This window comes from Cyprinodon tularosa, unplaced genomic scaffold (genome assembly GCF_016077235.1).
Source record: "Cyprinodon tularosa strain WSP-4 unplaced genomic scaffold, ASM1607723v1 ctg923, whole genome shotgun sequence".
Taxonomy (NCBI): domain Eukaryota; kingdom Metazoa; phylum Chordata; class Actinopteri; order Cyprinodontiformes; family Cyprinodontidae; genus Cyprinodon; species Cyprinodon tularosa.
In genome coordinates, this window is record NW_024039700.1 from 233,791 (window position 1) to 246,742 (window position 12,952).

General features: G+C 35.7%; 1 protein-coding gene across 1 annotated transcript in view; it reads right to left on the bottom strand.

The window, feature by feature from the left end:
* ctnna2 (catenin (cadherin-associated protein), alpha 2) overlaps nt 1-12,952 on the bottom strand; it is a 310,231-nt gene that overhangs the window by 187,891 nt on the left and 109,388 nt on the right. The window contains exon 7 of the mRNA XM_038274637.1: nt 6,871-7,074. Coding sequence (XP_038130565.1) covers nt 6,871-7,074 — 204 coding nt within the window. The remainder of the gene's footprint in view (nt 1-6,870; nt 7,075-12,952) is intronic.

The following is a 12,952-nucleotide window of genomic DNA, read 5'->3' on the forward strand; positions in this document are numbered from 1 at the left end:
CCAGATCAATTGATAGATTGGCCCTGTCTGAGCTGCCGTAACTAAATCAGCTGCTCCTGATGATTCAGCACCAGCCAGGGAGCCGGGCCTGCTGTCACCAATCACAGATCACCAGCAGTCCAGACAGGTATGGACATTCTCCTGTCACTTGAACTTAATTTATTGCCCGCTACCACATTGATTAACCTTGTGCTGTGGTTCAAGCTTCCTATAAAAATTTGTGTGTTGGTAGGGAGGGGGCACTTATGAAGACGGAGGAGGAAACATAAAGGCAACAGGATACTTTAGTAAACTTTAAAAAGAAAAAAAAACCTCAAACATAACATAAGAAGCCACTCTTTCAGACTGCTGGCGGGCAATCTTTGCTTTGACAAACATTTGTAAGCTATCATTACGTACTGAAAAGGAAATGTCCTATTCAACTGCCTCTCTTACAGACCGAGAAACTTTTTCACTGCATGTTATGATTTACTCATTCAATCATTCCTTTTCTATATCCTCATCATCCTGTTCAGCGTCAGAGAGGGATGGAGCTGTCATCAGGCAAAAGTGAGGGTGCACCCATCACAGTACACAAGGACACACAACCAAACACACACACTCTCACTCCTTTGTTGATCAAAAAAGATATCAACTCTGACATGCAGAGTTCTGGTACGGTGAAGGAAACTAGAGAACTAAAAGGAACCCTGTGCAAGCAGTGGAATTTACCGACCTACTGCAGAAATGTCAAAAAAATCAGCCTAAAACCACAGAAAAAAAGACATAAAAGAAGATCTGAAATTGATTATTTTGTGGCTTATGGCAACCTTTTGCAAGGTTAGGAGACAGGATTCCTGCAAAGTTAACGACCCGATGCAATCAACTGGGCTTCTTTGTATGATGATTATTTAGCCGATGCCACAATGATCAGCTCAATTCAATTGTTTTGTAATATAACCATGATCAGCTGGACTGTAATAGAATCAGAAACCATAGATGATTCTATTGCTAAATTAGTTGACGATTATTGATATAATCGTCAACTAATTTAGTAATCGATTAATCGTTAACTGGAGTATAGAGACTCTAAAACAGGCCTTTAGCTGATAGAACAACCCACTTAGAGCAGTAATTATACCAAATTGTAAAAAAAATTCAAAAATTTTGCATTGAAGATTAAAAAAATATTTTCCATTATCCAGAATTCCTCAAGTGAAAAAGTTTGAGTTGCACCTTTTGCTATCCAATTATTAACCGATTAAATGAAAAAGATAATCATCAGAGTGATGGATTTGCAAAATAATCTTTAGTTGCATCCTTAATTGAAATACATTTCTCTTAAGTGTGTTAAAAACATTTTTTTTTGTTTTCATCATAGTTTTCATCTATCAAGTTTGTATTACTTTCAATTATTATACGGAAACTATTGTACCTGTTTTTCCGTTTCAAGCTTGTTTTTTTTAATAGCAACACATTCAAAAAGCCCCTGTTGTGAGTATATGTATTCTCTTTTCCATGCCATAAACAAACCTCTGGTTTAGGTGTGTTTTTTTTTTCTCTTGGATAAAATCAATACTAGAGCTACTGCTGGCATGAATTCTATGTATTTCTAATATTCTATGTATTGTTTTAAAGAAAAAGAAAAAAACAGTTCACCAACAGAACAATTTGATTATTTGGTCTTTCAGTTCAGTTCAATTCAGTTTATCTATATAGCGCCACTTCACAACACGTCATCTCAAGGCACTTTACATTTCACCAGATCATACAGTCAAATTGATACAAAGATTTCTATCTAAGGAAAACCAGTTGATTACATCGACTCATTGACCTGAATGCAATCCCTCACTTTCTTGCATTTACTTTGATAAAAAATGGTTTTACTCCACCACTCTGCTACTTTATCTATAGCAATAAAACCTGTATAAAAACATTAATTATTATAATATATAGTATTTTCAGCTTTATATTAAATCAAAAGGATTCAAAGCAAATTGAAAAACAATATTTTCAAAATTTGCTCCAAGTTGTTGATTTAAACCTTAGTGGGGATACTGAGCTAAAAAGGGAAGCTTTTTGTTCGTAATGCCTCCATGATTTACTCTGAGTTCTTTGCCTGGACAGCCAGAGGCTATCAACAATCACCCAGCTGTAGCCTCTGAAACACAACTCATGGGCCTAATGAACCAATGCACAATTACTTTAGGAAAAATCTGGCTTGACTTAGGAGTAGAAAAAGTATGTGGGTGTTCAGAAACACTTGCTTGTTTTTAGTTGTTTCTAAGGGTGTGAGGAGAAAAATCCATGTAACATTCAGATAATGATAAAATATCCATTGGAGTTTTTTTTTTTTTTTTTTTTTTGCTTGAACAAGATGTAGGTACAGTATGCAATTCTATTGTGTATTTTTATGTAGAAATACAGCAAGAAATGAAACAACTTGACAACATTGCATAAGCATCATGTCTCTTTCATGTCAAAGCAGCTCAAATTATTCTGACACAGTGCAGATATAGACTGGTGCCTGTCCTGATGCTTCTGGAATCAAAATTGGGCGATCCCTTTAAATGATCCGACTAGTGCAGTCCAAACCAATCATAGTTAATAGTTTCCTTTTGACAGCAGAATGACAAGAAGCTAAAGCTGTTGATCCAAAATACAGCAAAAGAGGTCTTTTTCTTTCCCCCTGAGAATAATGCATTTCTATTTCAAGCCTGTACTGTAGATAGTTTATTTCCCTTTAAAAAGGTCCTCAAATCTTAGAGCTTTTATACAAACATAGCAAAGTGGACTTCAATTTAATGTTTGCCACAAAAAAAAAGTTATAGAAATAATTTCCGTTCCAAATTATGAGTAAAATTTAGTTTGCACTTTACCACAAGCAATAACAAGTAATTGCATTACTTTAAAGGTCTGCTTTATGAATTAGTCTCTTTGCTTTTATTGTTTCGAATTGTACCATGCCTCCATTGATATATCGTTAAGTACTTCATGAGGATTTGCTTCCTCAAAAAAAAAATCAAAACTAACCTTAAAGTGGCTACCTGGTCACAAATGACCTTTTAGCTCATGAATTTCCAACAAGTTCAAAATAGATAAATAAAATTGCATCAGTATATTTGAACAACAAAAACTTGATTTGAAAAAAGCTGCTATACCCAGATATTAAATCATTTAAATCTTGTGCTTATCTAGCTCCTTCCTTCAGACAGCAGCTAAGCCTTAAGTCTGCTTAGATATCACAAATGATCTGTTTAGCCGCAAGTGACTAACTCTAAATTACTGAAAGAAATATTAATATATAACATTCATAAGGAGAATTACTTCTGTAACTATTCTTACCACCCAAACAGCTTTGTTCACAGATGGCCATACTTCAGGCTACAGCAACCAGCGCAGACTCCGGGTGCCATCTTAGCAGGACAGATGAGGATAATACCGTTGCTTCTAATGAAGCAATAAGTAACCGGCAGCAGGAAACAAGGGTTATTTCGTAACTCCGACTCTATCCTATTAGTATTTTATCTCAAGGAAATTGTGCCTTAACACAAAGACTAACAAGAAAAAGACTCACTGTGCAAATACCTCCTTTATTTACTCCAAACAACATAAGATACGGAAGAGACAAATAATATGCTCAGATTTCTAAGCTAACCACTGTCAGCTCTAACGTGTGCAGATAAAGTAAATCATTCTGGTCTTACTGTAAATGATGGCTGCAGGATGCACAGAAACCGATGTTTCTATGAGAAAACTGTACAAACATGTATACTTACCAAATAAATAATGATTTGAGTTTTTTCCTTGTAACAATGCATCTTAGCAAAGTATTTGGAAAGCCGTGTATTGCCCTTTAAATGGGGACGCGTTTGTAATGTACAGTAAACGCATCTGTTACCTCCTCTTCATTTCGCCAGCTTGCTCACACATGGCTGTGGGGAGGCATCCTATTCCTCAACCAGCATTAGTCAGAGTCAGCCAATGTGGTATTGTTGGTTAGGCTAGTAACAACAGCATGTCCTGCCATATTTCAAAAGTGTTCATCAGAAGACATAACTACAGCCCATCGTTTCCATCTCCAAAATCTGTTTCTAGCCTCTAGAAAATGCTGCTCCATCGATGACATCATACTGGATGAAGTTTGGGCTCCTTAGAGTGGGGATATTAGATTGGCACAAGCAAAATATCATCTTAAACCTTTCTACATTGAGATATAATGCAATAATGACAAGCTCAGTTTTTTTCAATTAGGGGGAAAAAAACATCTTCCTGCTTCCACGAAAACTAACCTTTGCTGCCACCTGCGTAGTCAACTCTACGGCCTATCCCACAAACCCTTTTTCATTAGAAATGTGGCACCATTCCAGGGGAAATTACCACCAGATACAAACAATTGTAAAAAATAAAAAAATAAAGTCAGCTAAGACCCAAATTTCTTCACTTCTTACCCAGAGTTTATACAGCTTGTTGAGTTGAATATCTAGACTGTTTTTTTTTTTGAGTTTTCAGTTTTTTTTCTGCACATGGACATTATTTTGTGGGGAGATGGGGGGAACTTGTCCCCTGCACTTTTTCAAACGTGCATTTTTGTCCCCTGCAAATTTTACTGTCCAAAAAACAATTTTACCATACAGTACATAGATTTTCGTCGAGGACTATGACCAAGTGGAAAACCAGAGTTCAAGCTGAAGCTCGCTTCCTTGAGTTTAGACTGCTCGCTAGCTTCTGATTGGCCCACTGTCTTATCTTGTGTGATTGGCTGTCAAACACGCTGAAGCTAGATATATTAAAGAATACTTGCATCTCCCCCACTTCTGAAACAAAATTTTGTCCACCGTTCTGCAACATGATTTTACCGAAAAGTAAAAACTATACAAAGCTTTTTTACCGAACAATAACTTGCTACAAGAAAAATAACCATTATCACTATAATGGCAGAGTTTGAAAATCTTCATCCCGCCTAAGAGTTAAGTGTATATAAATATCTAAATATAGATATGTGATTAAATAATTATCAGCTGAGGTCATGCCATTAAAAGAGACAATCATTAGGACTGTGAAAAAAAATCATGTCTAGAAGCTCAGTGACACAGCACCTACAAATTTCCCAGATTAGACAGAGCTCACACAAACTGCTGTTTTAACAGCAGTGATTTAAAACTATAAATTAAATATCCTTAGTGGTTATTTGTAATCTGCCTCATAACATGGGTTTAGAAATGAATTAGCTATGATATAACAGTAGGAGGGCTACTAAATAAAGGGATGAAGTTTAATGACTGAGATGTTGGCTCTATTTACATTTTTTAAATTAAATTGTCTTTTGTTGGCTAAAAAAAAAGAAAAAAAAGACACTCTTTCAAAGATCTTTCCTGCAAAGTTTAAGGCAACAATAACACTTATGCTTTGATGTGGTCCTTTTCAGAAAATAAACTAATCTGCCATATTTTCACTGCTTTTCACTCCAGTTTAGGTGGACATCAAAGAGTTTATCCAATGTTAAAAAGCACAGTGGGATTATAACCTTAGAAGGATTAATTTCCAATTGCTGGATTATTCTTCTCTAAAATGTATATTCTTACTCTACATTTTTGTTACTAATTTCTTGGTCTTTAGACAAATTAAATAGCAATACTATGGTATATAAGTATTGATAAGGTTCTCCTTTGTAACCTTTCATAAAACTGATGTGTTGACAGTGCATTTGTATTAGTTAGATTTTTGAATATATATATATATATATATATATATAGAGAGAGAGAGAGAGAGAGAGAGAGAGAGAGAGGGGGAATACGTTTTCCAAGTTGATTTATGAATCTCTTTTTTTGGTGAACTTTTTACTTTTTTTTCCACTTTCATTCTGAAAATATTTTTGACTTGCTTGAATTATACATTATCCTCATCTAAAATATAATAACTCTGATTGTAAGAGCACTTAATATATTTATATTATTTGTATGGAAAAAAATATGTTACTCAATAACATATAAATAATAATTGGAGGTATTAGCAGACAAGTAATCAGATCGTGGCCAAAACTGGCAGTGGCTCTGCCAGGGACAGCGATTGGCTGGTCCAAATATTAAAGACCAACACTTTTTCTAATCAACAACATAGTTTGGTCTGGATTCTCACCAATGAATATGCCTCAAAGTCTATTTTCAGAATCAGTGAAGTGTTAAAATTACATCACGAACTGTAGGATGTGCAGTATAATTGAACTTAAAAATCACAAAACCATAATTGTCTTGTTTAATGTAGGGCTGAAATATTTTGATTTTAATAGAAATGCTGAGTGGTACCAATGGCATCTTTTTACAGCTAACTTCAACCACAATCTCCCCTTCCACGGTCATCTTTTCTCCTTATTAATTATGATTGCAGCACTTCAATAGAGATAATACCAATAGGGATTCACAAATAGTAACAAATGGTTAGGAAATTACAAACAGACATTTCTGACTTGAGACTTTTTTCATCTACTAAATAATAAAACCAAGTTTAAACAATCCAGCATTATCTGTATACCTAAGGGGTCTCTTTACTATGTGCAACATTTCAGACGTTTGTTTCCTGACTCCTGAAACAGATAAGAAAAAACCCACCAAAGCCCTACGGGAGCCTTAGAGGGAGCAACAACACGAATAAAGTGACAGATAAGCAACACCTACACAAAGGAAATATGAGAAAATACTGAACAGAGGAAAAGTAGATGTGAGTATTCTGCATGTGCACATGAACACAATTATATGATACATGCAGATACAAAGGAATCTTTAAAAAAAGGCAAAGTACAGTGAAAAGAAGTAGGAGCACAGGAAACAAGCAGCCTGTTTGTGCTTCGTTGATGTCAAAGAATGAAAAAAAACAAATTACTTTCACACTTACATTATTCATGTACTCGCTCAACAGATCTTGCAGGGCTTGACGGACAGCATTGCATTCAGCCACAATACGTTCACGGCGATCATCACGTGTGCATGACGAGTCAGCCATCAGCGCAGCCCCACTGATGATGCTCTCCAGGCGCTCCTCCAAAGAGGGCCTGAAACGAGCCTCACTGAATGTCAGAGGGTCCAGAATGATCTTGTTCTGCAGAAAAGATAAAACACCGACATGTAAAAGTCTACAAACAGAGTGGCTATACAATACCAGCCATTGGTAATACATTGGAGAACCAAAACTCATTGTGTGGTAAGCTGTTCTTTCAGTTGCATCTTTAGTGTTTCAAGTGTTTTTTGAGAGCATCTTCACAGAATACACACTCTGGTCTGAAATGAATAATTTCTAAAAACTAAATGTTATGTGATGATCAAAAAATACCTTCTTAACAGCCTTGAAAACAGAGTTATGGCAGAGCACTTGAAAGGAATGTAAAATTTTTCCAGACACAATGTGACCAGCAGACTACCGGCTTTTCTTCTAAAAGTAAAGTAAATTAGATTTTCTAAAAAGCATTATGTAAATGTTATTTTTTTTTTAAGATTTTGAAGACCACTTTTTGGTATATGGAAGTTTGGATCCTTTGTAAGGAAATTGCAGGAGAGCAAGTATAATATATTGAGAAGAAAGCTGACTGAAAAAAAAGAAAAATAAACCTCAGAAAGATCTATTGCCACTGGGTTATAGTGACCTCTGCTAAAGCCTGTATATTAAGTATTGATGTCTCCTAATGAGGTCTACCTTCAGTCTGTTGAGTGACCCGCATCTGTGCTCTCAGTTCCCAGCCTGTTAAATGTACAGGCAGGTGCAATCAGGTCAGAATGATTATCCTGTTTCTCCAACTATAATGTAGTAATATAAGGCAAAGTACCTCTAGGAAGGAAACTTTCTAGCAGCGCTTCTCATATATTGTGAATAGATAAAAAACATATTTCTATATATTCCACTTGTTTATTTATTTATATTTTCTCTATTTTGGTGTATGTATGTTGAAAAACTAGTTTCAAATCAGCCCATAAGGGTAAAATATAAATGTTCCTGAAATTTTATTCCATTTGTCTATTTAGTTACTTGAAACAGCACTGTATATGTATTGAATTCATATTTTTTTTCATCCAGCATGTAATTTATTTATACTTTTTTCCACATTTTATAATTTCTATTTATTTTTTATATGATTCTGGTGCCTTTTAAAAAAAAACCTTATGACTTCAGTGTTATGCTCCATTTAGTCTCTTCACCAACCCATTAACATAAATGACAATATGTACCTCACACACCTGTATTTGATTAACTAATTATCTTAAAATCTTACCTAATGGCATAACCATTTTTCTGTTTTTTAGTCTCTGAAAAAAGCCTATAAGCAATTAAAACCATTGCATGCAAAGCTGAATGATGATATTTTTATATGAGCATAATGATAGCAAGTAAATCTGGGGAGCTAATCTGCAGAAATGACTTATGTGGTAAATGTTGCATGTAAAGAGGCGCTGTTAGAACAAAGGCAGTGTAGCTGAAGCAGTCTGCTGATAGCTGTGGCAGACTGTCAAATAATCCCTAATAACCTTTAAAATAATAAAGAACAGTTTACTTTCTACCTGAAATTAACAAGGGCATATGTTGCACAGATGCAAGATGTTTTTACTGAAAAAAAAGCCTTATATGAATTATGTCTGCATATGAAAGATTCTGATAAAATCTCAATGTCCTTGTTTAGCCTTTCTGACATCAGAAGTGATGACTTAAGGTCGAGTTAAAAAAAAAATCAATTTACATTGCATTTCAGTATGAAAAGGTCCACAGAGGAGAACAGCATGAAGTGGAACTAAGAACATCCCCAAGGACTCAGGAACGATATTTTTATTCCACATGGGCTGTGAGACTACAATTACGGCAAAGATTTGGGAATAAACAAAGATAAAAAATACCAAAGGAGAAAAAAGAATGATGGGCTGACATTTGATGGGAGGATTTCTTCGTAATTGAAATTTTTCCAAAGACATCTTTAGAGAAATAGATGATTGTGACAGACGGGAGTAGTTTTCTCAACAAGTAGTGATTAATAAAAGGCTGACATTTTTTTGTCCTATAAATCAGGGGTTGGGATGTTGTTGACTGTTTTAGATGTCAATATTACCTAGTATTGTGAAAAAGGAAAATGTCAAAATTAACAACATTTTTAAATCAAGACTTTAATTAAAAATAGTCAGTTTAAAGCTCCATTTGTCTTACATACAAGAACACTCAGTAATCAAACATATTGATTTTAATCTAAGTAATTAATATAAGTTATTCAAATTACTTTATGTTGGTGTTGAAGGAAGTGTGAATTTCTGTTTGTTCTAATTTGTAAATGCTAAGTTGTTCTTACATGGAATCAGGTGTGCTAATGACCACACAGACTACTAAACAGATTGGAATTACACTAATTGAGAGTGAAACTCATGTATTATGTGGTTTCAGTACATATGGATTTGTTTCAAGCATAAAGGCATGTCTACATACTGGACAGAATGCATTCAATTCTCACTCAAGGTCTCTTTTTCATGAATTGCTGTATGAATGTCGTTTACTATGGAGGCAGGCAGCCTATGGCACTGCTGAGCTGCTAAGAAAACCCACATTCCTATGATAGTGGCCTTCAATTCAGCCGCATTGCTGGATCTGCTGTTTCTGTCTGTTTCCATGGTAATCAAGTGTATCAGGTGTTCCTTTTGGCAGTGTGGGCAAGTGCTAAGTCCTGCCAGAAAAGAAAACCAGCATCTCCATAAAGCTTGTCAGCTGAAGGAAACATCAACTACCCTGTGATTTTGTTGTCTATAGCTGCATTGATTTTGATCTTCATAAAGCAGAGTGGACCAACAGCAGGAAATGACATGGCTGCCTAAATAATAGCTGTCTGTGTAAATTTCCCACTGGATCTTAAACGTTGATTGTTTACCTCCCCACTTTTCCTCCTGGCTCTGGGAGTCAGTGCGCAGCATGTGAAATTCTTGAGTGGACCTAGCTTCATACTTTTCCATGAGCTGAAGTTTTTCGTGATGCTTAAGATGTTTGCTTCCAATCTTCATCGTATTAATTTTCTTCTTTAGCCATGATCATTTACTGCCTTAACTTCTTGAGAAAAATGTCAACAACTGATGGACAACTGCAGAGTCTGTAGCATTATTCATGATAATAAAAGCCATACCATGGCCACATTATACGTATTATAAATCTTTGTTCTTATTTATAGGGACAGGTACCAGGTATCTTTATAGGTTCAGACCTAATTCTGTCAGTACTGACGAGAAACTATTAGTATATGAATAAAAAAGGAAAAAGTTTGGGTGAACAAATACATCATTGTAGCATTGAAGGAAACAAAGCAACCTTACAAATTTAAACCCATACTGTGCACATTCCATTGGGATCAGTGGTACCTTCTGATAGGGGCGAAGTTTTAGTGAGTGGATTATATACTTCTTGTGTGTCCATTGTAAATGTATCGTACAGCTAGAGGTCATCAAATATGGAGTGGCATATGGCATAGAGCTTGGATTCTTGAGGTTCTGAGTTCGAGCCCCACTCCCACAGACTGCCACTCTGGCTCTTTGAGCAAGACCCTTAAACCCACAATGCTCCCCCCGGGGCGCCACACAATTGCAACCCACAACTCCCCAAGGGGATGGGTTAAATGTAGAGGTAAATTTCTCCAATATGAAATCAATAAAGTTCATTTAAATAAATGTCAGTTATATGCTTATTTCTGGAGGTGGATATGATTTACATGCTGCCCAATGTCTTCTTTCTCTTTTAATCAAACTCTTTTTGATTTTGAAAACCAAATTTAACAATTTCCAAAACCAAGGACGTGTTGGGTGGTGAGCAGCAGGTGTGAGCTCAATGAAAGCAAGACTGCGTGTGAGTGTTTATTTTTTAAAGCAATGGATCAAAAGCAGGAACAATCAAAGGACCAAGGGCCTTGGTGTTGTAAGCATTGTTAAGGCAAGATTTCATGGTCATCATGGTCTGTGATGGTCTGATATGGTCTGTGATGTTGCAATGTTCCCTGATAACGGATTTTTTTTTTTTATTCACATTAAATACGAAGTGCATCTGCAGGTCAAGATTAAGGAGTTACTTTAAAATCTTTTTTTGTTTGTTTGTTTTACAAAACTACAAAGTCTGATACAATCTGAAAGAGTAACAAAATGAGACCAGTACATGATGGTGTTAAGACCTGAGGCCAAGACTGGGAAAAAACTGGTAGAGACCAGATTTGGACTCAAGATTGGTCTCAAGATCTCCATCTCTGTATGGGATCTTAAAAATAATGCAATTATTTTTATTAATCGATGAAAATTATCTTAAATGGTATAAGAGCTATCCAACCATTTTTATAAGGGGTCGTGGACTCACTAAACATTAACTTCAGGTCAGAGAAAACATGTTAGTAAAGATAACAACTACAGATATGAATTAAGTATTTGAGATTTCCTGCAATGTTTGAGTTAATGTCTAAGTTTATGATTAAGTTTCCTTTTATATTCCCAAATACTAAAATATGCCTTTTTAATTACTCTTTAATTTATTGAAATATACCTCTATGTAGTATCTTCTGTGTGAGTAAAAATGTATAACTTAAGTCAGTGCGACTGCAAGTCTCTGTGTGATCAGGAGAATGTTCTTGCTGCGTTGGACAATATTGTCCAACCACCGCAGTGCAGAGCTATTAAGTTTCACAGCTTGAAGAAGGGGCTTTGAGACTTGCTCCAAGAGTTAGCGCTATGTGATGACGCCCCATGTACGGATTTAATAAACAGCAGGGAGGCTCCTAATCATGTCCCTAAAGTTATCAGTAATAATCCTTTTCCTTCGCTTTAGTAACTTTCTCCAGACATATCAATTCCATTTTATACATATAAAGTAGAGTGTATAAAAAGCTTAAGTTAGCAACAAAATTTTCATTTAACTCTCTAAATGGGAGCTTTATATCACATAGTACATTTATAGGTTGTTTAATGTCTGATAGTGCAATCGTAGAGAACCAGGTTAACATAAAGCATGTGATCAAACTTGTATCCAGTTATTTGTCTCAATGCATTATACAGCTAATAAAGCTATTCAAAAACACAGGATCATTTAAAAAGACACTATCTTCAGGGTGGAAGATGATGGTACACACACACACACGCACACCCACACACTTCTCCCCTGAGGGACTTAAGGCGAGGCAATAACAGTTTGTAATTCGTATGAGTTTTCTGTCTGACCATGACAGTGCATAGAGACCAAAGGCAACCTAATATTTGGCCCACAAAGAGGGAGGTTATAACTCTGACCCAACTCTGAGGCAAGAAACAGTGGAAGACGGTGCATGTCACATCAGCCTATGCCTAACATGCCTTCCAGGACTTACCAATATTCAATTGCAACTATTTTGTCTGCAAGGGAACCTCAGCAAAGTCTTAAGCATATCACTGCACAGTCTTTTTGTGGCCCGGTTCCAGGGTTCAATACTTCTCTGAAGTTGACTTTTACTGTGTTTGACAAAATCTGTTCCCATAATGGCCCAGGGGGGATGTTAGTCATACCCTGCTATCAGACTGACTGACCCAATGAACAGGACCTGACTTTGGGTTAGGTTCTGGCCTTTTACAGCCAGTGATTAAAACAGATTTCAAACAGTCTGCTTGTATGAGGGATCTCAGTAAAGAGGATGCAGTAAAATCAAAAGCAAAACTCAACAGGGAGCACTAATATATCCAGTAATATATATATATATATATATATATATATATATATATATATATATATATATATATATATATATAGTTTATGTCAAAAAAAGCTTTATAGTAAACTAGATATGTTAGGAGTTTTACAGCCTTACTGTCTCACCAATGACTCCACGCAAAAACATTCACTCCATGCACCATTGCGCTCTTCTTAACATACAATACTAAAGAAAAACGCTTGTTTTATGTTAATAACAAATAGAATGTGTTAAAGTGAGGGGGGCCATGCAGACTGCTTCTGATCT